At 43.7% G+C, this 23990-nt stretch overlaps 2 protein-coding genes across 2 annotated transcripts; both read right to left on the reverse strand.

The window, feature by feature from the left end:
- Positions 1-2196: 2196 nt before the first annotated feature.
- LOC119745105 lies at positions 2197-2737 on the reverse strand. The gene is made up of 2 exons (XM_038221327.1): positions 2681-2737; positions 2197-2616 (listed from the first exon to the last, which is right to left on the reverse strand). The coding sequence occupies exons 1-2, from the start codon at positions 2735-2737 to the stop codon at positions 2197-2199; spliced, it is 477 nt and encodes a 158-aa protein (XP_038077255.1).
- Positions 2738-16164: 13427 nt separating this feature from the next.
- On the reverse strand, positions 16165-17347 carry LOC119746204 (collagen alpha-1(X) chain-like). Its single transcript, XM_038223012.1, has one exon. The coding sequence runs from the start codon at positions 17345-17347 to the stop codon at positions 16520-16522; it is 828 nt and encodes a 275-aa protein (XP_038078940.1). The 3' UTR covers positions 16165-16519.
- Between the last annotated feature and the right edge of the window lie 6643 nt (positions 17348-23990).

The raw sequence follows: 23990 nt of genomic DNA on the forward strand, positions 1-23990 counted from the left end.
TCTGGGAGCGCGTGGGTGCATTATATGGATGCACTTAACTCAGATGAAACGTACTATTATACAACAGTGCATTTAGTTCAAGTCAGGATCTCAAATTGGAGCACAAGGGAAGAGGAGAGGGGCTAAGGTCTTCCACTGGCGGGGGGGGGGAGGCAGTGAGGGGGGAAGGGGAAAGAAGGGGGAGGTGGAAGCAGTGAGGTGGGAAGGGGGAGAAGGGGGAAGGGGGATGAAAGGGGGAGAGGGAAGGGGAAGGGGGGCTCATGTACCCCGTGTCTATAGTTGTGGCCATTTGTAAGGCATTGCTATTTATTATTGGGGATTTTTAAAGACTAAGATACATTAGATACAAGTTGGAAGAAAGTTAAGTGAACTTCTATGAACTTTGCTGTCAGCCTTGTCTCATATTTCGGCAGCCTTGTATTGTTGGATTGGCGTTTTTAGAATTGTGTAAACCCCAGTCCGAATGAACATTCCCAGAAATGCAGGAATGTATAAAGTGCTATGATGGACCTACAAAGCACAATTAATTAGTTAAACTAGTGACACAGTTCAACAATAGAACGTAAAATAAATTAAGATAAATATCCCCCCAAATAAAAAAAGATAGGCATGTATTGCATGACCAGATTTCCTGTGTTTGTTATTTTATGGCTTCCGCATAACGAGTCATCCTGAACTTTAGCCTTGGTGATATCCGGACAAATTAATCACACCAGAAGGTGTCATTCTGTTTGTTTAATCATCTCGACATCTAATAATCTCTTAAGCAATGGCGTAGCGCCGATATAAGTGTGGGGTGCGGTCATTGAACGACCACAAGCCCCCTCCCTCCTCCTCCCAAACCCGGTGAAAAAAGCCACTGATGTGTTTAGGGGCTTAACATAAATGGCTATGTTCCGAAGCCGGAGACAAAGCCTAAACTTACAAAACGCCCGAAGTTAAATTAAGGCCTACTGTAGTAAGGTGTTTCCCAAACTGCGGCTTCGTTCCGTTTTCGGCTGCAGGCATGCGGTTTTGCAATGGAGCTGCAGCTCTATATATGGAATGAAGCCGGGACATGGTAAAACCCGCAAGTCACTTTCTCGGCGTGTGCATTATAGTCTCCGATCAAAACGCCTTGCTGTTTCGCCTCTCGGTCATATACCGGTGAGAGTCAGGTTGACCTTGTGAAAAGGCTACAGTTAGGCCATTATTTTGATCAGCAGAGTTAATTCCTTGTTATTATTTGGGGAACCGTCAACTTGGAACTGGTGAAGATCTGGGGATGGAGAGGATGTCGAGTGGAAATGGACGCCACGTAGCTATTGAGGGCACTGTTCTAGAATATAATGTTCTAGCATACACGCGTGCGTTGATTGTTAATACTTCAAAAAAAAAAGTTGATACAAAATTGCAAACATAAACAAAACAATATGTTTATGGTTGTCAGATAAGAGAAACAGTAAATAAATACAGTAATGTATTAGCAATACTAAATGTGAATATGAGAGGTGCAGATAATTAAATGTTAATAGTCAATGACGAAAATATAGAATAATAACGGAATTAATGTGTGCTTGCGAGGTGTTAAACACTATGTTAAAGACTGATCGGAGCCTGGAATGCTGATAATTACCTAAGGCGAAGCAGAGGGCAATTTTCAGCATTCCAGCTGACTCCAACCAGTCTTAAACATAGTGTTTAATACCGACCTAGCACATATTTATTCCAATTCATCAATAACTTTTCGTTCAAAAAATTTCAAAACTCGTTCGCCCACAGGTGGGCTCGAGTATGGCTTTTTCACTTAATTCTGTCCCGCACGAGGGGGGCCAGTTCGTCTGTCGATTCTACACCGGTGTCCTTTTGCAACACCTCGGTGTAAGATATTTTTGGTGTTCCTCGCCTCCTGTATCCTTGGGTTGGTTTCCAGAGAATGACTTTGTGTGCCTCCAGCTCCGAGTGCCGGTAACAGTGACCTGCTAACTGCATCCGACGGGCTGCGATTTTGTCTCCGACTCCATCGTAGGAGTTAGAGTCCATGTTTCACATCCATATAGTAGCACTGATCGATGGTTGCCAAGAAGAAATAGATTTCTACGTTGCGGCTAATGGTGGAACTCCACACTTTCTTCATGTCAGCCAGTGCCCTCCATGACATTCCTGATATTGATGTCTTGGTCACTAGAGTTGATCCACGCGCCAATGTACTTAAAGTCAGGGAACCCCATTCAGCTCTCTACCCTTCAGCGTCTTCAGTGGGATGTGTTCGGGCGTGTTGTAGATGGAACACTCAGTTTTCTTTGTGTTGAGCCTGAGCCATACCTTCAAGCACTCTGCCTCTACAAGATGTAGGAGTACTTGCGCCTGCTCGACTAGATCAGACATCAACGCGATGTCATCAGCAAAGTCGAGATCCGTTTCTGTGACCGCTGGTTGCCTTTTCGATCTTCTCGGAGTGACAGTGAATCTGAGGTCGGTCTCCCTCCCATCGATGGTTCTACCCAAGGCATAGTCGAGAACAATGATAAAGAGGAATGGTGCTAGGGTGTCGCCTTGGAGCACTCCTGCTGTGGTGTCAAACCAGTCAGTCTCACCATCCGGAGTAGCCACCTTTTTAGCCAGTGTGTTGGCGTACTGTAACGAAACAGGGGTATATGTAGACTGATATCAAGTCTAGCCCAAGAAGCATCACGTCAACCTGCGTGTTAAAGCGCGTGATACTGTGGGGCAACCAATCAGCCTGCGCGTCCTGCATGTACGTTAGGCTTATGGGAATGTTTGGCTATGAATTATGCAGGCGTGTACCGCGTGATCGAGTGCATGAGAGCGCACGGCGACCAATCAGAAGCGTGCGTCCGGCATGGTCTGGGGCGATTGCCTCGTGGCCTGGCGTGGGTTCGGCACTCGTGGTAGAGAACTCGTGTTAGAGACCTCGGTGAGCTGAGCGTGTAAACAAGCCTGTTGCGACACTGCGAAGCAAAGTGCTGAATTCACCGTGTGAAGCGAGCGACGTCGTGGGAGAAAGCCCGGCGTGCACCCCGGTGCGATTGGTCAGTAAGGCTGCACTTCGTTGTTTACATCCCCCTGTGCATTTTAAGGTCTTATCGGATAAGATTTGGGGTGGATTGTTGTTAGGAAGTCGGGATTATTTAATATAGGGCCTGAGTTAAGATAATAGTCGGACCCAGAGTAAATCTGAAGGTTGGGGAAGAGTTAGGCTTAGTTCAGACTTAAGGATTGTCCTCCGTTGTTTGTACCTTTTGTCGTAGAAACGGTTGATTGCGACCCTGTAAAGTCTGTGAATCCTGAGTTTCCCGAAGGTTTACTGGGTTAACGTCAGGGGACTATTATTATCATCGGGTGGGTTATAACGTTACTAACTACCCCGTGTGTGTAATTCACTGGTCAAGCGAGTAGCAAGGACTGTGTTGTATTGTATAATTCTATTCTGTTATTGTAGACCTCATTAGAGTCATTTTGTGCTAAGTGAAAGAACACTAGCCCGTTATTTAAGTCGGTGGTGCAGACGACCACTTTATAAACTAGGGACCCCGAGAAGTATAGGTGAGGTATACCCAAGTGAGGTTTACCTTAAGTGAAGTACCCCGCTAAGCTGTGAGTTTATAATTGTGTAAGTTAATCATAAGGGAGTGCAGTTGACCCCTGTTGAACCAGACGATTGTAATTGTATAAGCTAAAGGGTGCAGTTGACCCAAGAGCCGTACGAAGATTATAACTGTATAAGCTAATGACAAGGGGTGCAGTTGACCCCTCAGCTAACAGCGAGGTTTACTAGTGCTTATTATCACAGCGAGGTTTACTAGATTATCACAGTGAGGTTAACTAGATTATCACAGAGAGGTTTACTAGATTATCACAGAGAGGTTTACCTGGATTTGTCTTAACGGTGAGGTTTATCATTGTATAATTATTGAATGGTGAAGCATTGACATTATATTTGAAGTGTGCTAAAGGAATAAACTAACTGATTAACGTCTTGGAATCACTTGTCCCCGTGAGGGTTATTGAGGTTCACTGTGAAGCTTATGTAGTCCCGCTCTCTGTTGGATATATCTGAATAAGTTAGTCCCCTCTTCTGTCAATAAAGTCAAGTACTTAATCGCAGATCAGTGGTATATTTCCGCCAAACGAACAGCCCCTAGGCTTAGTCCGCCGTTCGTTAACTATATCCCCCCTTGCGTCAGGGTAACCGCTCATCCTTGCGTGAGGTTAATAAATATTGTTGTGGGTTGAGGCCAGGTCCAGTTCCATCCTTCGATCAGGTCAGACTGTCGGGTCACGTACTTATTCCCGCCACAAAGGGTGTATAGCTCGTTTCGCCACAAATGGTGTCAGAAGTGGGATACTCTGTGATTTTGTTGTACTTGGATTTTGGCAATAAAGAAGAGATTTCGTGTTTGTTTGTTTATCCGTTTGTTGTGGGTGTACCTCACCGAGGTGCACAGTGAGGATTAATTGTAGCACCAGAGGTAGGGCCATACATGCTTACCTGGGTCGTTGCTGCTCTGTGTATTGTTTTTATTGTTGTGGTAAAAGTTGTAGTGTGGATTCTGTTGAGGATTTTGGCTGATGTGCGATCGTTGCGACATTCCGCAAGACAGCAGTTGCCAATCCTGTTGAGAATTCACCGGGTGGTAGTTGGTACGCTAGTAGTGGTAAAGTCTAGAGGTTTGGGACAAGTGGTCCCGCAACCTGAATTTGCCCGCGAGGTACCGTTATCGCCAAGTGGTCAGTGGCCTAGCGTTGCTAGTTTTGTGGGGACTTATTTTCCTAGTCAGGAGGAAACGTCAGTATGAGTAAGGACAACCATGTTGCCTCGTTAGAAGCTGGCAAGGATTCTGTCCTGGATGAGCTGAACCGCTCGAGAATGGAGGTTCAGTGGTTGAAGTGGGAGAGGGCTCGTCTCTCGGCAGAGTTAGAGGCTGTCAAGAAACGGGCACAGCCACAAGCTTTGGGCGAGGTTACTCCTAAGGCTGGGGAAAAACGTTTGGTTGAGGTAGATTCAGAGATAAGTTGGAAATTGCCTGAGGATACCTCCGGGTATGCCTCAAAGGCAATAGAGCGTTCCTGTGCGGGCATGTCACCTGAATTGGTACAGAGGGGAGCGAGGCACACTGAGAGTACACCTTTGAGGTTTATTCCCGAGCATAGTAATTGTACTAATCCCTTTCTGAACCGTGAGGTTGATTGCGCTGAAAAGGAACGAGGTTTACACAGTGAGTTACTGAGTTTTGCAACTCGTCCCACTGTGGAGAAGTCAAATGAGGTAGTAAGTGAGGTTGACTCGCCTGGAGTGGGCCCATGGCCACTAAAGAGGGAGTCGCGGTTGGTGGGTAATGAGGTGTGCGGTAAACCTCACGGTGGTGGGCCTCGCAGGCCTACAATTACCCCAGACCGGTACAATGGTAAGGTTCTCTGGAACGAGTATTACCGCCACTTTGAGGCGTGTAAACAGGTGAACCTGTGGAGTGAGGAGCAAGCACGCAAGTTTTTGGCTGCTAGTCTCCAGGGTGAGGCCCTCCGACTTCTCGGTGATGGGTCAAAGAAGTTCACGGGGAACTTATAAAGATGTTGGAAAAGAGGTTCGGTCCTGGTCGACAGGCCGAAAACTATTTGGTTGAGTTAAGGCACAGGCGTCAGGGGCCTAAGGAAACACTACAGGAGTTAGGCCAAGCAATACGTGATCTCACGTTGAAGGCCTACCCTGAGCTCCCTGACGAGGCACGAGAACGCCTTGGGAAAAATCATTTTGTAGATGCGGTAGCTAGTCAGGTAGTTAGGGAAGGTGTGTATCGTGATCGTCCGAAAACATTGGACGACGCGATACGTGCTGCCCTTGAGACAGAAAACTTTGAAAAGGTTGAGATCGGGAGAAGGGCCGAAGGTAAACCTGTGAGGTTTACAAGAGCAGTCGACTCTGACACAGAGAGGCGTCTTCTAAAGTTAGAAGAAAATGCCGGTCATCAGTCGAAGCAGATAGACCATGTGGTTGAACTTCTGACGGGGCTCACCAAGCGAGGTCTAGCCCAGGGCGAGCAGGCTAGTTTTCCTCAGAGGCTTTCACCCAAGCCTGAAAGGAGAAAGCCTGGTGCATTCAAGTGTTTCAAATGTGGGGAGGTTGGTCACTTCGCACGGGAGTGTACTAACCCTCGGAGGGAGAGAAAGGACCAGGGAAACGCCAGCCAGCCAACCGGTGGGCCCGCGGGCAGGCTGGACGTTTCCGAGGGTCCAAACCAACGACAGACAGAGCCAACCAGAGGCAGGGACCAGAAATCACAGGCAGAGAGCCGCTAGGCACTCGGCCTAATCGTGGTTCCCGGCCTAGGTATGGGCTGTTTGTTAACGGTGTTGTCAGGAGAGAGAAGTGCCGGTTCCTGGTTGATTCAGGGTCGACTGACACACTAGTTAGTGGTCGAGTCTACCATCGGATTGCAAAGGAACGGAGGCCAGTGCTGGAAGCAGATGAGTCCAGCATTCAACAAGTGGATGGTCGCCCCCTGGCTGTGATGGGCGCTGCCTGGGTGGACATACAGATTGGCAGAACCACCTACCCAGTGCGGGTGATTTTTGCCGATATCAAGTATGAGGGCATATTAGGAATGGATTTCTTGTTACCTACAGGCGGTAACTTAGATTTCCAAAACCTTGAGTTGTGGTTAAGGGGGGAACGGACGAAGTGCACAAGTGGTGCTGGAGAGCCGTTCGTTGGCCGAGATTCCGGCTGGCCATGAGGTTGTCGTGCCTGGTGTGGTAGTGACTACCTGTGAGGCCGGGGAACAATTGGCAATCATCGAGCCTGTAGAAGGTGGTGGCGAGTTGGCTCAGCGAGGCATACTTCTAGGCCGGTCGCTGGTGAAGCCAACTGCCGAGGGTCTTCCCTTACGGATATTCAATCCGGGTGAGGAGAGACGGGTTGTCCGGAAGGGGACAACCGTAGGTACAATTGCGGCAGTCGAAAGTGACGCCGTAGTCGTCCCTGATGAGGGTCATGCTGTAAGGTCTCTGGAGACCTGCCGAGTCACCTACGTGATATTTATGACCGTAGCAAGGTCAACCTCAGTGAGGAATATCTGGAAGAGGTGAGGTCTTGTCTCATTGAGTTCCAAGACGTGTTTTCCTGTGGTGACCACGACATAGGGCGTACTGATGTGGTGAAGCACCACATCAGTACGGGCGATGCTCGACCTATAAAAGAGAGGCCGAGGCGCCATCCCCTTTGTAACCAATAGGAAATCATGAGGCAAGTGGGTGATTTGCAGCAGAGAGGGATTATAGAACCATCTGATAGTCCCTGGGCTGCAAATGTGGTCCTTGTCCGAAAGAAGGACGGGACCAAGCGATTCTGTGTCGATTACAGAGGGTTGAACAGGGTAACAATTAAAGATGCGTACCCTGTTCCTCGTATCGACGAGACACTAGACGCTTTGTTGAGTGCCGAATGGTTTTCGACACTCGATTTGGCGTCTGGGTATTGGCAGGTCGACCTTGACGAGGACGCCAGCCAGAAATCAACCTTTGTGGTGCGGAACGGGTTATACAGGTGGCGTTGTATGCCTTTTGGGCTTTGCAACGCCCCTGCAACGTTTGAAAGGTTGATAGACAAGGTAATGGCGGGTCTCCAATGGGAGATTCTGCTGATTTACCTGGACGATGTCATAGTTTATGGCAAAACCGTGAGCGAGGGGATTGAACGGCTGCGGGTCGTTTTCTCCAGACTCAGACAAGCTGGTCTAAAGTTGAAGCCTAGCAAGTGCTTCTTATTCCAGCGTTCTGTGAACTACTTGGGGCATGTTGTTTCAGCCGAAGGCGTGGCTACCGACCCTGAAAAGGTTCGGGCCGTTGCCGACTGACCAACACCCAGGTGTCTCAAGGAAGTTCGCAGTTTTCTAGGCTTAGCTTCCTATTACAGGAAGTTTATTAGGGGATTTGCCGAGGTTGCGTCGCCCTTGCATGCGCTGACTGAAAGGTCACGCGAGTTTCACTGGTCAGATGCCTGCCAAAAGGCATTTGAAGAGCTGAAACTGAGGCTGCAGACGGCACCTATTTTGGCATATCCTATGCCTGACTGTGACTACATCTTAGACACAGATGCTAGTGGAGATGGGATAGGAGCAGTCCTATCTCAAATCCAGGAGGGGCACGAGAAGGTCCTCGCCTTTGCTAGCCGTAAACTTAGCAAGGCGGAGAGGAACTATTGTGTCACTCGGAGGGAACTTCTTGCGGTAGTTGTGTACCTCAAGAAGTTTAGGCAGTACCTGTACGGCCGGAAGGTTTTGCTTCGAACCGATCATGCTGCTCTTCGGTGGTTGCTTAATTTCAAGGACCCCGAGGGACAGCTTGCCCGGTGGCTTGAGGTAGTTTCCGAGTATGATTTGACCATTGAGCATAGACCTGGGCGTAAGCATGGAAATGCTGACGGGTTGTCCCGTAAGGTCTGTACAAAATGTTGTCATTCTGTCGAGAATGGGGTAAAGAAAGTTGTTGAAGCGACAGAGACCGTTGAGGCATCACAGGATGCCACTGTGTCCAAGGATGAGGTTTACAGCGAGGTTGACTCTGGCTTGCCCATCTCAGAGGCGAGGGTGGGTGGTATTGTTGCCCAACCACACCTGCCTAGAGAAGAAGTCAGAGAGGCACAACTTGGTGAACCATGTATGGGTTGGATAGTTAGGACCAAAGAGGAATCGGGCAGTCGACCAACCCGGGAGACTGTTTCAGCTGACTCCTCGGCGCACAAGACTCTGTGGTGCCTGTGGGATCAGTTGAAAGTGCGGGACGGTGTCCTATATTGAAGGTGGGAATCTGAGGATGGAAAGTTGATCAGGTGGCGGCTGGTTCTTCCTGGGAAATTGAAGGAAGTGGTACTGCCAGAACTACAGAGTGGTGTGACTAGTGGCCATCTGGGCGTCAAAATGACTCTGGCCAAAGTCAAGTCACGGTACTATTGGCCAGGAATGACCGCAGATGTGAGGTCGTTCATAAGGTGCTGCGAGTTGTGTGGTAGGAGGAAATCTCCTGCGAAAAGGAAAATTTCTCCACTACAACAGTACCAGGTGGGCGAGCCCATGGACAGAGTGGCCGTGGACTTGCTGGGGCCACTGCCAAGCAGTGACAGTGGTAACGCCTGGATCATGGAAGTCGGGGACTACTGTTCCAAATGGATGGAGGCGTACGCTCTGCCTGATGCAAAGGCAGAGACAGTGGCGAACAAGCTTGTCTCGGAGTTTGTCTGTAGGTTTGGAATTCCTTTGGAATTGCATTCAGATCAGGGGACAAACTTCGAGTCAGCAGTGTTTGCCGAAATGTGTAAGGTCCTGGGGATTTCCAAAACGAGGACCACAGCGTACAACCCGAAGTCGGACGGACTGGTTGAACGGTTCAACAAAACACTGATCAACATGGTCGCTGTTATGATTGAACCGCGGAGGAGACAGCGTGACTGGGATGAGTGTTTACCGTATGCATGTTTTGCATACCGGTGCACTCCTCAAGAGTCAACTGGCGAGTCTCCAAACATGATGATGCTTGGTAGGGAGACGAGACTTCCCGTCGACCTGCTGGTGGAGTGTCCTGCAGTAGAGGACGCTACAGCGACAGATTTCGCTCACAGGTTACGGCAGAATCTGCAAGAGGCACATGGCAAGGCCAGAGAGTGCCTGAGGCAGAGTGCACGTAACCAAAAGCGAAATTACGATCGACGAGCACATGGCGAACGCCTGCAGCAAGGCCAGTTCGCCTGGTTGTTCGACAAGTCAAGGAAAAAGGGGAGATCTCAGAAACTTGAACTTAGGCGGGTTGGACCATACTTGGTTGTAAAGAGACTCTCCGATGTCACCTACCGCATCCAGCTAAAGCCTAAGGGTAAGGCTTTTGTAGTCCACGCGGACCGGCTGAAGCCGTACACGGGGGAAGCTTTGAAGGCTTGGAAATATCAGCCTGCCATTGTCGAGAAACAAGTGGTGGAACCAGAAGAGGTTTCTGATTGCACGGAAGTTAGCCACAGGAAGCTCGTTGCTGACGAAACAGTGTCCGAGGTTCTCGAGGCTGGGCCGATAGAAGAGGAACAAATGGGTGTTGAACTTCCTGAGGCTGAGAATGATCTTAGCACTAAGGAAGATGTCGTAGTAGATGTTCCTCAAGAAATTCAAAGGAGATATCCCAAGAGGGAACATAGACTCCCAGTAAGATATCGGTAAATTAGGTTAGTCGCTTGACCAAACGCGTTACTAACCAAGTGGTTTTTTTGTGTGTTTTTCCCAACAGATCTCTTGATGGCGGTGCGTTGCTACCAGTGTGCCTACCAATTCACGAGTAAGCAGGATCTGTGGAGACATCTAAGGATAGTTCACGGCCCACCACTGTTCCTGTGTTGCAGCCACTGTAACTACAAGAATAAACGCCGTGATAATCTGCGACGTCACTACAAGACCTGCCATCCGGCTCACATGGAGGAATGCGGCGGAGTACCCAAGGAGACGGTGGCGAAGATGCCCGTTTCGATTGACCGGAGTTTGTTGACCGGGAGGTGGAGGTCTGCTCCAGCAGCAAGCAACCAGGCATCGGCGACAGTCAGCAGACCACCCGATAGCCCGGTGAGGGAGGCGGTAATTTCCCTTTCCCCAACGCCCATCTCGCCTTTAGTAGGCCGTAGTTCCCCGATCCCTCCCACCAGTTGGAAGCCGCGATCCTTTCTTACCGTGGAGAGTAGCAGTCCTGGCGAATACCCCCCAGATTCCCCGTCCATGCCGCCCCTCAGCCCCATAACGGTGGCCAGCCCGGAGGAAGTAGACGACGCCATGGCCGACGTTGCTGAAGAGCCCCCTTCTAAGAGGATGAGATTGGCGGTTGTGGAGGAGAAGATCGTCCGCAACATCTATCTGGACGGCCAGTTGGTTCACGAAGAGGTCAGTCGGCACAAGTTCCGCAATCCGGTGGACGCGAACCTCTACTGCGTCGACTCGGACTCGAAGTGAGAACCGACAACAAGAAACAAAAAATGAACTCTTGACTAATCATATCCTTAGAAGAAAAAAAGGAAAATTACTTATCTTAAACTTATATTACTCCCTCTGATTCCCCTTGATTCCACCAAAAGAGTTCTTGCAAGCTATTTTTGTTACGTAAAGTTAAAGTTTTTTCGTATTCAGTAGTGTGTATTTTTGTACTCTGAGATTTTATATTTATCATAGTTTTGCAAGTGATTTTACATGTAAGAGAGAAAAACAAAATTAACCAAGACGTTTATATTTAAGAACCATAATGGATCGCCCTTTGAATGTAATAATGTAGATGTAGATATCAGACGAGGTGCAGTAGACCTCAAATTTAAGTGTTTTGGTAGACCTCACCCCCGTCCATGTATTACAATTGTATGTACAGAGTTAGTAGACCTCACACTCGCAGCAGTGAGGTTTATTAGAGAATGTGTATATTATAGTGTGCATATACACGTGAGGTTCAGTCAACCTCACGCAATGTTAGTGTATTATTCAACATTGTTTTTATAATTGTATAAAGATTAGGCCCTGTTTCGTATATATTTTTTTTGTTAAGCTTTTTATTCCGGGACGGAATAAGCTTAGCTGGGGCCTGTGTAACGAAACAGGGGTATATGTAGACTGATATCAAGTCTAGCCCAAGAAGCATCACGTCAACCTGCGTGTTAAAGCGCGTGATACTGTGGGGCAACCAATCAGCCTGCGCGTCCTGCATGTACGTTAGGCTTATGGGCTATGAATTATGCAGGCGTGTACCGCGTGATCGAGTGCATGAGAGCGCACGGCGACCAATCAGCAGCGTGCGTCCGGCATGGTGTTGGGCGATTGCCTCGTGGCCTGGCGTGGGTTCGGCACTCGTGGTAGAGAACTCGTGTTAGAGACCTCGGTGAGCTGAGCGTGTAAACAAGCCTGTTGCGACACTGCGAAGCAAAGTGCTGAATTCACCGTGTGAAGCGAGCGACGTCGTGGGAGAAAGCCCGGCGTGCACCCCGGTGCGATTGGTCAGTAAGGCTGGATTTCGTTGTTTACATCCCCCTGTGCATTTTAAGGTCTTATCGGATAAGATTTGGGGTGGATTGTTGTTAAGAAGTCGGGATTATTTAATATAGGGCCTGAGTTAAGATAATAGTCGGACCCAGAGTAAATCTGAAGGTTGGGGAAGAGTTAGGCTTAGTTCAGACTTAAGGATTGTCCTCCGTTGTTTGTGCCTTTTGTCGTAGAAACGGTTGATTGCGACCCTGTAAAGTCTGTGAATCCTGAGTTTCCCGAAGGTTTACTGGGTTAACGTCAGGGGACTATTATTATCATCGGGTGGGTTACAACGTTACTAACTACCCCTTGTGTGTAATTCACTGGTCAAGCGAGTAGCAAGGACTGTGTTGTATTGTATAATTCTATTCTGTTATTGTAGACCTCATTAGAGTCATTTTGTGCTAAGTGAAAGAACACTAGCCCGTTATTTAAGTCAGTGGTGCAGACGACCACTTTATAAACTAGGGACCCCGAGAAGTATAGGTGAGGTATACCCAAGTGAGGTTTACCTTAAGTGAAGTACCCCGCTAAGCTGTGAGTTTATAATTGTGTAAGTTAATCATAAGGGAGTGCAGTTGACCCCTGTTGAACCAGACGATTGTAATTGTATAAGCTAAAGGGTGCAGTTGACCCAAGAGCCGTACGAAGATTATAACTGTTTAAGCTAATGACAAGGGGTGCAGTTGACCCCTCAGCTAACAGCGAGGTTTACTAGTGCTTATTATCACAGCGAGGTTTACTAGATTATCACAGTGAGGTTAACTAGATTATCACAGTGAGGTTAACTAGATTATCACAGCGAGGTTTACTAGATTATCACAGAGAGGTTTACCTGGATTTGTCTTAACGGTGAGGTTTATCATTGTATAATTATTGAATGGTGAAGCATTGACATTATATTTGAAGTGTGCTAAAGGAATAAACTAACTGATTAACGTCTTGGAATCACTTGTCCCCGTGAGGGTTATTGAGGTTCACTGTGAAGCTTATGTAGTCCCGCTCTCTGTTGGATATATCTGAATAAGTTAGTCCCCTCTTCTGTCAATAAAGTCAAGTACTTAATCGCAGATCGGTGGTATATTTCCGCCAAACGAACAGCCCCTAGGCTTAGTCCGCCGTTCGTTAACTATATCCCCCCTTGCGTCAGGGTAACCGCTCATCCTTGCGTGAGGTTAATAAATATTGTTGTGGGTTGAGGCCAGGTCCAGTTCCATCCTTCGATCAGGTCAGACTGTCGGGTCACGTTCTTATTCCCGCCACAAAGGGTGTATAGCTCGTTTCGCCACAGTACATTAACTCTATGGCAGTAATAGGGGTAAAACTCCGTAGGCCTTTCAGATTCTTAACGTTATTCCCCGATGTATGGAATCAAAATGCCTTCTTGAAATCGATACAAATGTGAATACTGCTGCTAGGTTGTTTAATTTCACTTTCTCGATAATGAGTCTTAGAGCTAGGAATTGGGCAATTGTTTTGCACTTCAAACGGATGCCGTTTTGGTTGTTTCTGAACAGTGGATCAATGACGCCTCTGGTGGAATGTCATCCGGCCCTGCTGCCCTACTCATCCGAATCCGGCCTCTGGTGCGCTGCTTAGTTCGTTGCTGACATGGGCTTACCATAACTGATTGCTTGAGTGTTTTCATTGAGGACCTCTTTGTTTTAGTCGATCATAGGTGTAGAACAAATGTTGTTTTCCACCCTATTAGCTTGCTTGTTCTCTTCATTGTGGCCTCTGTCGCAGGACAGGCGTGCCTGTATGACAGCCTCTCTCGCAGCTGCGATGTCTGGGTGCTTCGACAGAAGAGATTTCTTTACCCTCTCCTTCTTAGGTACCACTCCACTATCTCGTCCTCTCAGTAGGGTCCTCTTGCTCCTCTATCAACTGGTAGTAGTTGCGCATCACCACCGTGTAGCGTTTTTGAATATCAGGGCGGGATGAGAACTCCTTCCCGTTATACCTAGTCCTACTGCTCGGCTTTGGTACTCTGAGACTTAGACGCACCCTCTTGGAGACTACTCTGAGGTCTGAGCCGACGGATTTGAATGACGAGCACGATTCAGAATTCAGAATGATGTTCCTGCACTTGCTCCGCATTAGAAGGACGTAGTCTAATTGACGCCTCATCTCCATGCCTCTGTCTTGGGAGGTCCACATCTTTCCCGATATGAACTCGGCTAGCAGTGCTCCTTTTCTGTTCGTAGCATCATTATAAGTGAACGGTGCATCTTCAGGGCCCATTCTAGCGTTGAAGTCGCCCAGTATTATCAAGAAAATGTGAGCCGGCACTCCCATTACTGCTTCTGTAAGGGACTCGTAAATTTTCTCAACCTGTTCTTGTGCTGCAGCGTTGGTGGGCGAGTGGACCCTTCTAGATACGCCACTGCCCACATTATACCCCCACCAACAATAGAGCTAGCAACCCATACACTCCCAACAATATGGGCGTAAATCAGGGAGTAGTGTTAGGAAGGATTTATCCCCACACTTTATTTTAATAAGGGGAATGATTGGCCATTGGATCACTCCCCCCCCCCGAGTGTTGTGATGAGAATAACAAAAATAATCAAACAAATACGTTTAGGTAAATACAAAAAAGAACAAACAACACACACGCCATTATGTTAATGGACGTAAGCGCGTATTGTGTGCACTGCGCGTGCATTTTTATCCTCAACAGCGCCCCCTAGTGTCGCCTGCTGTCCATCCTCCACCGATTATCGAATTTCCACGGTTTGCTGGCAATAGCATTAGGCCCCCCCCCCCCACTCGCTTATACAGATTTACGCCTCTGCCCACCGACCCTAACTGTACCCCCACCCACCCTCAACCCAACCTCTGCATCAGATCTTTAACGCCAGCCCCAAATTTAATCATCCTGACTTGCAAAAAGTTCAAACCTCAAAAACATACACAATAAACAACTGGACTTTGTCTGCAATACTTTTAATAGTAAAGCTTTATTGATAAATCAATTACAGATTAAACATTACTTCTAAAAAATGTGTTCGCGAGAGTCAGATCAGTATATCTCATCATTTTTTACTGTAACAATCGTTTTAATCCAAGTGCCATGTTTGAAAAGTCTTTGTACTTTCCGTTAATTCGATTGAATTCTTCAAAACATGGAGTGTAAAACAAGCGTGGTTTTTGGTACCAATGAAGTCCAGCCGAAGGAGCTTTAAAAACGCGGCATGTAGTTTTCCACATTATCAAAAGCTGGAGTTTTATTAATTATTTAAATTTTCTGAGTAGTTGTATTCGATACGTATCGCATTATTATTTTTACTTTGTGTTGTAATTTATTGAAACTGCCAAACAGAGCTATAATAATCAAAATGTACTAAACAAATTAAGAAACACTTTTTGAGGACCAATTATAAACTGCATGTTGCTGTGTTAAAGGCCCTTCCTGATAAGCGTTAGACACCAATTGTTTTTCTTTCTGTAATAGTGTTACATTTAAAAACAAACATTGCAATAAATCAAAAACAATTATTTGATACGAATTCCCACAGTCAATACTATAGCTGCAATTAAACAAATCACGGGAGGAAAATAATACAATAAATGATGACACTTGAGAATGTTATGGGTCATATTGTGCAATTAAAATGTAAGCTTATTACAAACATCAAAACTTGTGAATTTCAAAAATGATAATGGGGCGTGTCCACGCCCGCCCAAGGAAGAGCCTTGAGCTCCTTATCTGGTAAGTGAAGTTCGGATGATTAGAGAGAAGTTACTGGGAAATCAGTTTTGTGCTGATGTCTGAGGCATGCATGATCAAACAACAAAACTCAGAAACCTGAGTGAACGTTCGCAATCTCTCAGCGCATCTTGTCAAAAGGGCAACCGATACGTTTGTTTTCAGGTGAATGGTAATTACAAGTGACAGATTTATTGATTTGTATTTATTTTGAATTTGAACTTTGGTAAACTAATCGTCGCCTGCTTAGTCGGATTTTAAATTCATTTCCTATAAAGAAAAAAATCCATGACCAAAATGCATTTGAATATACAGGAGTATCTCTCAAATAACAATGTATGCTTGACAGTGAATGTAATGTTTACCTTATTCGAGAAAAAAAGGAAAAACATACTATACGATTTTTTTTTTAATGACAACTCTTCTATTTCTACATTATTAGACACACATACAAACGTTTCAATCAGGATAATATAATTTCAGTACTTTTAAGTAGGCTGTAAGATTTGTTTTAAATGTTACTTAAACGATACCATACGGTGCTACTATTAAGCATTCAAAACCATGTGTTAATCCAATGCCGTAAAACTGTTCTGCGTATGCACTTATTAAAGTTCATGTAACACAGTATTCAACTGAATTATTTTGATAAAATTGAAAGAATTTTAATTTTACACTTACTCATTAATTAGATATTGTTTCGGATAGACGGTGGAGCGATTGAAAATTCGGCGATGCGCGTGATCGTGTATATAATAGGCGTGGTTATTGTGTTTGACTATTCGGGGTAAAGGAGGAAGCCACTGAATGAAATGTAGCGATATGAATTACTACCCGCCCGACCGTGAATGGTAAGATACACCGTGTCTTCACGGTGCAGCACCAGCACCGCGCTCCCAGACACCTGCTCTTGAATAGTTGAATCCCCGCTATGTCCAGTGACAACCCAGTCGTTGTTTTTCTTCAGATGTATGTACAGGATACTGTGTGAAAGCACAGAAAATGTAAACACGTAGGTGCCCGGCACTGTACAGGTAAATGTGCCAGTCTCGAGATCGAAGCTGGTACCTGGCAAAAGCGTCTCGGTCTCCTGGAATGGCAAACGGGTGTCGTGACTCGTAGAGGTATCCGAGGTACTCGTCCTCACCACGGTAAATGCTACCCGCTGGTTGGAGTCGTCTGGTGTTTGTCCTGGCTCACCCTTCTGACCTTTGACACCAGTTTCTCCGATTCTTCCAACGATACCTGGTATACCTCTGGGACCTATCTTGCCAGGCAGACCAATCCCATAATCACCTTTAGACCCAGTGTTCCCAGGTGCTCCCCGATCACCCATAGGTCCAATCTTTCCAATCTCACCTTTCTGACCTTGCTGACCCGCATCGCCCTTTGACCCCAGCTGACCGTACGGCCCCATCGGTCCTACTGGCCCAGGCAGACCTGGTATGCCGGGTATTGCAGCAGGTCCCTGGCAGCACTGCTGACACACCTGAGACGCAGGACCATCACCGTCCGAGGGAACTGGCCCAGTAACGGAAGCTCGGAGCTTGACAGAGTTACCCAGAAGAAGGGCGATTGAAATAATGATTGCCATGCAATTGTTCATCTGTAAAAAAAAGAAGAAAAAAAAAGGAAATCCAAAAAAATATAGAAAATAATAGGGAAAGATGAGATAAACAAAATTGAGGTCAGAGAAAACTGGAGAAATTATATTCGTAGTTCTGCTTGGTACTCTGGATGAGGGAATTGCAATGTAAACTGTCGGAAGGTCTCTGCAATATTTTAAGTTTTATAGTAACAAACTACCATAAGAACCCCTTTATCCACTGAAACCTGTGCCGCAAATTTGGCCAGCCATCTGTGGAAGCAGAAGTATTGATCTACTGCATAGGCGTAACACCTGAAATTGAATTTAATTGTGAAGTACCAATCAATGTTTGGTCGAATTGGCATGGATTAGCTTGCATTTTGTTCCTACTGTTTACGTAATCCAACACACCTTCCTTTGATGTGAAACAACATACCTTCTTGGTGTATCAAAATGATGCATTTCATTAGACACCAGATAATCTGAAAAGTCGCACAACTTGGAATTCAAGTCCCTTCATTTAATAAGCTGCATCTCTGGACTGGGGTGTCAAAATGAGTGGGATAAAGAATATGGTATAGAGTATTACCTATACTTTCAAACCCATATGATGTAAGTTTTGCACACCTAAAAAAAGGGCTAGTATTTTTAATATTTGTGGATTGACTGCTCCATATATTTTTTTTTAAAGTGAGACAGTAATACCAATAATTAAAAATATATTAAATATACGTAAGTAAACTGGGTTTTTATATTAAAAATTAAATTCTCAAAGTAAATATATTTTTACAGTGCAAAAGGTAAACATCATTATCCAATAAAAATATTATAATAAAAAGAAAAAATCATATGAGCTAATTTTAATTAACTAATGTTCTTATATTTTAATAACGAAAAGAATACTTGCCCACCCGAGAATGGCACGTAAAGGTAACATTAATTTAATCCTTAAAGAGAGATTTTTTTCTAATATTAACAAGTTTTGTTTAAACTTTGTATCTGTAAAATTGCCAAGAACATACTAACTTGTTGCCCACAGACCTCCATGAGTACGGACGCTGCCCGAATTCAGGCGCGAACCGTGGGTTACTGTTTAATTATTTATGCATCCGTTTTGTATTTACTATTTTGATGACTATTTTATATTTTGATGATAAGTATTTTGTTCATTTGTTCTTTTGTACTTTGTAGGCCTACATTGATTTTGTTGAGGCACAAAAGATTGGTTGTTACTTGATCTTCGCCGAAAACAGAATCAATCTTCAAAATACAAATATTTCTTAAATACATAAAGGATAGCAAGTAAATCAATATCTGGTCATATGTTTCAAAAATCTACACAGTAATGACCGAAGAGCAATACCAATGAAAGCTAAGGATATTATACGTTACTGTGAATTAATATGTTATAATTAAGGGAAAGAATGAGGTAACATATACAAAAAGATCGTTACCTGTTCAGGAACGAAGAGAGTGATGTTTATTCTTGGTCTTCGACCAAAAAAAAACATGAAGATCAGCGGAAAGCGCGCGAACTGGTTTACACAACTAAGAGGGCGCTCACCAATTTAAATAGCAGAAAACGATTACGTAATGAGCCTTATGCACGAGTTGGCCATTTTTGTTAAGTTCCCTGAATGTATTTTATAAATTCTTAACTGTTTAATAGGATGGCGCCAGACTATTTATGCGGCCTTATTTTACTGTCATTTTCCTTTAAAATTGGCTTAAAATATTAGGGAATGTTTAAATACACATTTTAAATTATTCATTGAAGCAGACTTGAATTTATTAGTAATTTACTTGCTTTCCGTTCTATTCGCAAGTTCCAAAAATGACGATTTTACCTCGCTTTTACTTCATTATGGCCGTCTCGTGAATAACGCCCCTTCAAACAAATGTAGAAGGGGTTTGCATCGTAATCGTCACTGTACACTGCCCGTTTGTGTGTTGATTTGAAAAATCAAAATTCTGATTATTATATCCTTGCTCTTGTCATGAAAACGATATTTGGCTACGATACAGCATCGCAGATTTGTCCTTTGAAGAAAATATTGCAAAAATATGCAATTTTCAAAATTTTCAAAATGGCGGCCTTTTGTTGTTATATAACTTTTTTTGTTTTTCAAATGGCAATTCTACGATGGCCAAATAACCACATATCTTTCTCATGACATACTCTGGATGTGTGCCAAATTCCACACTTGTATCATCAAAGGACCCCATTACCTCTCTGCCGTACTATCAAACCCAAACTAAGCCCGACCCCTCCCCCCGCCTTTCACCGGTGGATCTATTCTATAACCTTTTTTTTGGGGGGGGGGGCGGGGGTGAGGGGGAGGGGAAGATTAAAATTAATAGGGCCCAATGTTCAAAAAGTTGGCTATTCCAAAAAAGGCGCGGGGTCGCGGACTTTTTAAAGGATCGGTGGATTTCAAGAATCAATGTAGGAAAGCTAAATGAGTAGACATCATCGTGTTTGATATGGTGGTTTTATCTTGTTCTTTGTTTGATTACTGAAAGTAAATAAAATGGTTTGTTGGGGTGGGGCTTGAGCATGCCCCCTCCCTCGACACCAACCTGTCCCCAACCCGTTCCCGACCCCCACTTACCCGAAACCCTCATCCTCGAACTTCTCAACCGTAAATTCCCAATCCCTTATCTTCAACCCCATCAGCCTTAATTCAACTAACCCTCAAACCCACCCATCCTCTACAAATCTTCACCCGACATTTAGGCTCATCACAATATTGATCATCCTGGCTTTCAAGATATCAAAACATGCTACAGCTTGATCCTAAGTACATGATGGACAATATCGGCAATAGTTTTAATGATAGGCAATGGTTTTTTTATTCAGTTTACACATTCAATATACGCACTTGTAAGAAATGAGTTTATGAGTCACAAATGATTCTAAATTAAGTAAACGCCCTAAAATGTCTTGAGCTTTTACTCCCCGTGAATTCAATTGACGTCTTCCAAACATAGAGTGTATTTCAAAAGTGTTTGGCACCCTAAATAAAGTACAGCCGAAGGAGTTTTAAAAAGCGTTTTTGCAGTGATCAAAAGCTCGAGATATTTTCTCTTATTGTTTTAGTACATTTCCTGAGTAGTTATATTCGACATTTATCAGATTGATTACTTCGTGTTGTCAAATATTTAAGCTGTCAAAGAGAGCGATATAATCAGCTGTACTTGAAAGTAAGCAATCCTTTTCTTAAAGCAATTATTAACTACTACTGTGTTACTGACAAGCGATGGGGAAAATGTTAATCTTCTCTCTGTGATAGTGTCACATTTAACAACCCACATTGTAATAAATCATGAACAATCATTTATACAAATTAAACTCTTTCAATTTATATACATGTATGTAATCATCATGACCTGCCAGAAGTCGAAATATCAAACCATAAAGCATTACAAGGCGAACGACAGACTTTTAATACGATTATAATTTTAACAATCATTGCAGATTTGAGAACTTGTGATAATTTTTTTCCCACAAAAGTAAGATTGGGATTTGATACGTTGCTACGACACACGATATCAATAACTGTTTTCAGTTGAACGATCAAACATGTTTGAAGCATAAATGAAGTCCAGCCGAAGACGTAGATAGTTTCCACATGTTCAAAAGCTAATGTAATAGGGTTTAGAGAAGTTTTATATCAAATTATTCTTTTCTTATAGTTTTGAGTCGTCACTGTAAGCTTGTAACTACTTTGGAGTTCAAATTGTAGAAATACCGCATGAATCCTCAATTGAAAAACTCCAGCATTTGATGGAGATAGATTTTGTTTGTAATTTTATGCCTTGGGCCTGATATAAACTGACTTTGTTCAAGTTTCAATAATTGTAATTTCTCACAAGACCGCCAGGCAATAACTTTGTCAACACAAAACTTGTTCACAACTATTAACCAATTATGTATAATCTAACAAAACCTCATTTCACAATCAAACATTTCTACTGGAACAAAGTATTTCAGCAAAATGTGACCAGAAATTTCCTTATTTTAATTTATTCAGTCAGGTTGTGGGTCACATGTGAATTATAACTCCTCATCCTGCGCATTCATAATAAGATTACATAATTCAATAATAAATTTTCAATCAGGCGACCCCAAATATGTGCCACTTTTCGCTCATCTACTCACGAAGGTTTCCAAATTCTAAAAACCGAAGAGGATATTTTGTGTTAAAATGTTGAATGTGTTAATTTTAACTTTATTATACAATAAAATATGATCCACACCCATGAGAGAGGTTGTGGTAAATTATTCATTCAAAATTTGGTATCACAGTAGAAGTCAACAAAGACATTTAAGTTAAAATAATAGAAAATTATCCCATCTGATGGCAGCTTATTGGATCAAATGAACAATTCAAACCAGTCCAAAAACTCTCCTCACTCGATTGGAATGTTTACTTTGTATACTTGATATTTTCAAAGTGAGTTTCTTGAATAAGCCTCTGTGCTAATAACGTCACACTTTGTTTATGTGTGTGCTTTCCTATGGTGCTCAGTAGACCGTTGGCCTCACTGGCTTCATATGAAAGTGCACATGTAAACAAAGTGTGAAATCATTAGAACAGAGGCTTATTGAGTCTTTTAATCAAGAAACACATGCCATCCTTTTTGGGGCTTTGAACTCTTCGGAAAATTCCCCCCCCCCCTATTTTATGGCACTTTTCTGTTTCGGAAAATGAGGAATGTTTTTTTTTTTCTCAACGTAAAGCATATAAAACGTTTTTGTTTCTATACAAAAGTCGAGCAAAAATATTAAAAAACGGTGGTAAACGTGTTTCGTAATCATCAGAGTGAGGCTTTGTACATTTCATTTTTTTTCAATTGTACTTTTTTGCAGTCAAGTATAACTTATACAAAAATGCTAACAGATTATCATGTTAACAATAATGCAATCATTTAAATAAAAAACAGGGTATTCTTTTTTTTGTAGCACCTGTAAACTGTAAAAGTCTCAACGTTTCATCAAATTGCTATAAATGGCAATACAATATTTTGAATAATTATTATTTTAATTCCCAAATGTAAGTCAACAGGCCAGGAAATCTTTTTGGATAATTTGAGAAATGCTATGTAAAATTAAAATTGATACAAACATGTGATTGATTAAATCTACATTATCTGTGCTGGGCATACGCCGCAGAAGTGTAACGTCACGCGGCGTCATCTCCAATAGTGGCCGTTCCACACATTGTCTCATCCGCCAATTTACCATAGCATTTGTACGGGCGATTTTAGTGAATGTTTTCTCGTTTTAAATTTTTCTCAGACATTGAGAATAAATAAGCCCGGAAATGGCACAATGATTTAAAGCTGACTTTAGATATCACTCAGAACGTCTCGGTTTCCGTTATTTGTATTTTCCAATGGATACGCCAACGGGTGACCCCGGCGGCGTATGATGTAGCTATTTCAACAGCGTATTTTATAGGGGACATACAGCCGAGAAATAAAACTGTGTGTGCATGATAACAACCCAAATACTATCAAGGTACAGAGGAACAAAAATAATTTAATTTAATAACTTGTTCATGATTGTCTTTTCTACCTTGTTTGCATTAACCTGTTAGTGTTTAATTACACAATACAAACAACTTTTATTTTCAAAAGTGTTTGTATTAATAACATATGACTTCTGGTTAAATGACATCACACATTTGGCAGCCGAAGCCCAAGCGCAAATCGTTATCGTGCTACGAACGTAGTCATGGATACTGATCAAATAATAGATTGGCATTAAAACAACTGAAACTAGATAATTTCAAATTCTTTCTACAATAACTTACGGTCGTAGTTTGAATCCTCGCAAAGTCAGGTTGTCCAAAAACATCTAGGGACTTTTTATAAACATTTGACCAGTATTACAAAAAAGTGTAATGGCATTCCTCACTAAACATTTTCACTATTTGTTTGTAGTAAAACCCTACCGTTTTAAAATTACATTTAATTCTAAATGCACTTCCGGTAACACCGGAAGTAAATACCAAGCGATTGAATGTGTTCGGGAATTAGAAATGCTTCCCAAGGCATCATGTACATCCACAGTGAAATGAACAAGGTGCTATTTAGCATGTCAGTGCAGTTCAAACGATATAGTTCAAACTATTTGTCAAATTTTAAACATATCATTTGATGTGCAAGGACATCGCGATGACGTCACGAAAGCTTGTAAACTCCACCAATTCCAGGAGAGGTCAACGACCAACTCCAGGCTGGAGACGACCCCGTGGCCGTCCCAGATCATTGTGGTTGGAGCAACTCGGACGGCCTAGCCTGATTGACTGCATGTGGAATGAGGCTGTAGGACGCGGACACAGGAGATCGGCGCGACGGACCTATGCTGTCTATGCAGACGAGTGAGTGAGTGAGTGAATGACATCATGATGACGTCACACAAACGTACACATCTTTTACACAGTTGACTAAGGTTCAAATTTGTACCAGGATTCATCCTTCTCCATTGATCCGTTATGTAGAATTTAGTCGTTTTTTTGTTAGGCTTCTCTATGCATTTTATATTCAGATGACTTTTACCTTCCAGTTCCCCCGACTTTGCATTTGGTAATCAAACTGTTAATCAAGTATGATCACAAAGTGTGAACGTTATTGTTCATGTTGTTCGTGAGTT

Source organism: Patiria miniata, unplaced genomic scaffold (assembly GCF_015706575.1).
Source record: "Patiria miniata isolate m_02_andy unplaced genomic scaffold, ASM1570657v1 HiC_scaffold_7, whole genome shotgun sequence".
Taxonomy (NCBI): domain Eukaryota; kingdom Metazoa; phylum Echinodermata; class Asteroidea; order Valvatida; family Asterinidae; genus Patiria; species Patiria miniata.